The 4,327-nt window shown below is 45.8% G+C and overlaps 1 protein-coding gene across 2 annotated transcripts; it reads right to left on the bottom strand.

Moving 5' to 3' along the window:
* Nucleotides 1-303: 303 nt before the first annotated feature.
* LOC123167107 (beta-1,6-galactosyltransferase GALT31A) lies at nt 304-4,026 on the bottom strand. 2 transcript variants are annotated; one of them, XM_044584942.1, is made up of 12 exons: nt 3,917-4,026; nt 3,688-3,824; nt 3,488-3,527; nt 3,347-3,405; nt 3,066-3,271; nt 2,926-2,989; nt 2,756-2,834; nt 2,559-2,679; nt 2,390-2,477; nt 1,878-2,003; nt 1,676-1,785; nt 304-867 (listed from the first exon to the last, which is right to left on the bottom strand). In XM_044584942.1, the coding sequence occupies exons 2-12, from the start codon at nt 3,795-3,797 to the stop codon at nt 713-715; spliced, it is 1,158 nt and encodes a 385-aa protein (XP_044440877.1). In that variant the 5' UTR covers nt 3,798-3,824; nt 3,917-4,026; the 3' UTR covers nt 304-712. The 2 variants fall into 2 exon arrangements, with proteins under 2 accessions (XP_044440877.1, XP_044440876.1); XM_044584941.1 differs by having other exon boundaries at nt 2,390-2,679.
* Between the last annotated feature and the right edge of the window lie 301 nt (nt 4,027-4,327).

Genomic DNA, 4,327 nt, shown 5'->3' with positions numbered 1-4,327 from the left:
CCCGACTGTCTACTACAACAAGTTGTGCCCGACTCCGGCGATGGAGGGGCGATGGCGGCGGCGCGCCTTCGGCTCGCTTTAGTGCTTGTAGTCGTCGTTAGGTGGTCTACGGATCTGGATGTAATTTTTATTTCTGGTTTTCGTTATACTGCCATGATTGAAGATAAATAGATTGGAAGTATTCCCGTAAAAAAAAATTACGTGCAACAGAGCCAGATCCGCTCTTGTACAAGCCATGTCACATGTGTCCTTTGCCAAGCCATGTACTCTTCCTGGACAATATGGTTGCATTTTGCAAATTGATGTACAGTACGACTTTGCAATTACCTTAATCAAACTATAAATATTTTACATTTCCAAAATGCGCCCTGCAAAATAGCAAAGGAAAAAACAGCCACATTGAGAATTCAGGAAAAAGGTGTTCCGTTTCAAGGATATTGTGACCATTTAATCATGACGACACAATTTGCAGAGCTTTCCTGCATTCATTTTCACATATCGGATATCTTACATACACGATGCAAAACCTTCACTATGCCGTAGCTCTGTTCAAATTTCCCCTCCAATTCATGCAAATGCACGGCGTCGGAAGGCAAAAATGTGTAGCTCCAAGAACCCAGACAACGGCACGACAGCTGCTGCGTCTTCGTCTACCGAATAATTTACATGAGTTTACATGGAGCAGCACAAGGATGCCACCACCCCTTGATTGTCAAGACTCCTGCGCTTGTGGCAGAGCAGCCTCGCGATGTTCCCAGCATCGCCGGTGCACCTCCTCCATTCTCTCTGCTGGATTGCAGACGCCGGAGCAGTTCCAGTCGAAGGATGCCCCACATGGGTTCCCAGCCTGCGCCTTCCATTCGCAGTCTGCACGATCAGAGAAGATGACACATAAAAATGTGCGTCACTTGCCTTATGTTTCCACAATCTGAACAGCAAGCAGAAGTGCTTTGCAATTGCAGCAAATGCCAGGTTGACTGATGTTGGATGGTAGCAAATGCCAGGTAGACTTTGCATCACATTATCACAACACATACCAGGGCTGGCAATGATGATTGGTGAAGTAAATATATCCCCAGAGTTAGAGATATAAGAACGACGTACTGATGGTCTAAAAACAAAATACTGTACTTATGGTCACTCACCACATTGTACAAAGATAGAGCCATGTGTTGTGTCCATGCCTACTGAAGTGCAAGCGACAAAAGAGTAACTGAGAGAGAAGATAGGTCAACACCCACTAGATTTGCAAGCAACAGGCACTCGTGTCTGTCTTATTCTGCGGTCATTCAGGTTAAAAGTAATCAAGTAGTAACCACTAAGTGATGGTAACATTCAGATGAATGAAATATTCATGTGATGTGCCGACATGTTTGGTGTAAAGAGCAACTTCTGGGGAGCAGGGGGACAGAAAGGTGGTAAAGGCAAGTCTTGAATCTATGTGCTAACAAACACTGTAGTTGGTAAGACAAACACTGTAGTTGGTAAGACAATTGTATCATCTTTTTCTCAGTACAAAATTCAAAATGATTGGCTCAACTACTTATAGTACTGTAAAGCATATAACTTCCAGGTTAAGCGATGTCGTAATGAGCATGCAATAATTATCTAGATAAAATAGGACAGTATGCTGAAGCAAAATGGAAAATCAACAATAAAGAAGCGAGATGCCAACCTGGAGGAATACCACAACAAAGGCTTCTCTCATCAACATGCTCAACATCCAACCCAATCAACCAAGAACCAAATGATACATCTTCATTTGTATATTTGTGCAAGATATGCCTGAAAATGATGTCAAACAGATATGACATGAAGCAGTAATGTAATCCACTTTATCAGGCATTGCATATCCACATCAGAAATTTAGGACTCACTTGTTTGCTGATATGTAGGTCGCCAAGTCCCTTGTTATAGCATACAGCTGCCGTGTTGCGTGCCTAAAGTAGTTGTTACCCGCAGTCCCAAACTTCCAATGATCTGGTTCGTAATATTTAGATTCACTGTGAACATTAAGCAGGCATTACCACATTATATTACTCCATGTTTTAGAAGAAATGACAGTAAAATGAAACCATCTATTTGGGAGCATCTCTAGTAAGACCTGTCCTTGTAATTTGTAAATAAGAGAATGCAAAACTCATTATCTTCATTATCCGATCGGAATAGGAATGAATAATCTGAAAAATGAAACAATTGCCTTGCTAGCACATAACATGACTAACTTCCACTATCGGACGGATGATACTTCTTTCCCCACACCACTCGACAGTTCATATCACAAGTTTGCATTATCATTCAAAAAAAATGGAAGCTCTCGCCTGACACATTTCTCCATGTGTTTAGTATTTTAATCAATTGTAGGCAATATGGGCTTCTTGAGTCTTACTTGTTAGCGATCACAGGTCCGGATTTCATGCAGCCGATGTACACCCGAGGTTTTGACCTATGTCGTGCCAAAATCGATCTGGTAATACCTGTGTTAAGAGAGAAAACCTCAGTGCATGAGAATACCAGTGAAACATTTACCAGCAACAAAGGGTTCTGTGTTGGCATACCAATGTTGACATGAACATCATCGTCAACTTTGACATAGAAATCAGCATCCCACGTGGACAGAGCACTTGAAAGAAACATCTGAATCTTCAAAGGAAGCCCATCCTGGCCTTCAACGTGATTCTGCAAAGGGTGTCAATATTGATAGTCATTGGTAAAGTAAAAGCTAAAGTAGTTGAAAGTAGTCGACTCGGCATACAAGTCTAAGAATATCATTGTATTCTTTCTCTTCTGCATCCATGGCACGCTCCACTTCACTGTCAGGACCAGGATTTGCACTGCAAGATGTAAGCACCAAAACTCAGTAGCGTGTCAAGCAGGAACATTGACTATCTCTTTCCCAGATTTTTAAACTCAGCCATACCATACCTTCGTCCAATAACAAAACGCGTGACAATGCCCTTGTCCTTCTCCAGCATTCGCAAACGCTCACCTAGAGACAGAGCACTGTGAAAACTGGTACGAATGAAACATAAACAATTGGAAGTACCATGTCTTACAGGCTCTACCTTGTGGCATCCACGTCTTCCTGATAGAGTCTCTGCGCCTCCGATTATCGAATGTGGTCATGATACCCATGACGAAAAGCAATCTAGGTCGCATGTTTCCCTGGTCAGCGGCTGAATCACTCGGCGACACGCCTTGGTTCCTCATCTGCGCGGCTCTGGCGGCGGCCAGGCGCATCTCGATGTCCGATATCGTTCTGTCCAACGCGCTGCCAGACAGAAGCAGAATAAGCAAATCCAAACCAGCAGGGAAGATTCATGGCCGCTCAAGGTTCAGGCATTACATGATGACTTCGCGGGTTTGTGCTTGGCTCAGCACGGCCCTCGAACGCCCAGAGTTCGCCTGCAAAACCGAGCCAGTCGGCAATGCGCAGCCAGATAAACATCAACGGAAGAGAGGGGAGCGAATCGGAGCGGCGCATTACCTTGCTTGGGCAATCGGGTGGCTCGGGAACCGCCCAGTAGCTGCAAAAGTAGAGCAAACATCACCACCTCCGCCCACGAAATCGACGAGCATTGGAACAGGCTTGCGGCGAGAGGAAGAGATTAGGGGCGGGTAAGGAGCAGAGAGCGAGAAATCCGGGAGAAACGGCGGATTGGGTGGGTGGGGGGGCTGAATGCGAACCGGTTGACGACGCAGACGCCGAGGAGGAAGCAGGCGGCGCAGAGCGCGGCGACGCACCTCGTGGGCACGCGCCCCGGCGGCGCCCTGTGGTGCGGCCTGGCCGCGGCCATCGCTTTGCCCGTGCTCACCTCGGATTCCTAGTTCGAACGGGAGGAGAGAGAGGGAAAGCCGTGTGAGAGGGAGAGGGAGAGAGAGAGAGCGAGCTTTTGCCTTGGTCTGCTCTGCTCACCTGCAATGCAGTGGCGCTCAGTGCTCCGTGGACTCGGCTCACATGCTCCTCCGTGATTTCTGGCTCCTCGAGCTTGCGGAAAGTGTAGTTGCTATCTGTGGATTTATAAGTTTTTTATTTATAGGGGGTAAATGTCGATTTTGTAAAGTTCGAATATTTATTTAAAGACAATGAAATCTTTTATAGCCGGGGTATCATCTTGAAATTTACGAAGTCACCGTAGGCACCTCGTCGTCGACGAGAACGTCTTCTCCCACTGAATGCGCATCACCAGAAATCGGCTAGGGATACTACAGTTCCTCTAACCATCCAACCATAGGTTGGTTCGCGTGGACCCGGAGTTTCTGCATCCGAGCTCAAATGAGCTCGGGTGAACAGTAAAATCAAAACTAAATAAAAAAATCCAAAAAA

The sequence above is a fragment of the Triticum aestivum genome, chromosome 7D, assembly GCF_018294505.1.
Source record: "Triticum aestivum cultivar Chinese Spring chromosome 7D, IWGSC CS RefSeq v2.1, whole genome shotgun sequence".
Classification (NCBI taxonomy): Eukaryota; Viridiplantae; Streptophyta; class Magnoliopsida; order Poales; family Poaceae; genus Triticum; species Triticum aestivum.
The sequence above is the reverse complement of the archived record's forward strand: the minus strand, read 5'-3'. Positions and strand labels throughout refer to the sequence as shown.

Coding starts and splice junctions, on each gene's coding strand:
- LOC123167107 (XM_044584941.1), bottom strand. CDS start 3,797: ATGGCCGCGGCCAGGCCGCACCACAGGGCGCCGCCGGGGCGCGTGCCC. Junction 3,528..3,687: donor GGCGTCTGCGTCGTCAACCG/GTTCGCATTCAG, acceptor CTACTTTTGCAG/CTACTGGGCGGTTCCCGAGC. Junction 1,786..1,877: donor ACCTACATATCAGCAAACAA/GTGAGTCCTAAA, acceptor CATCATTTTCAG/GCATATCTTGCACAAATATA.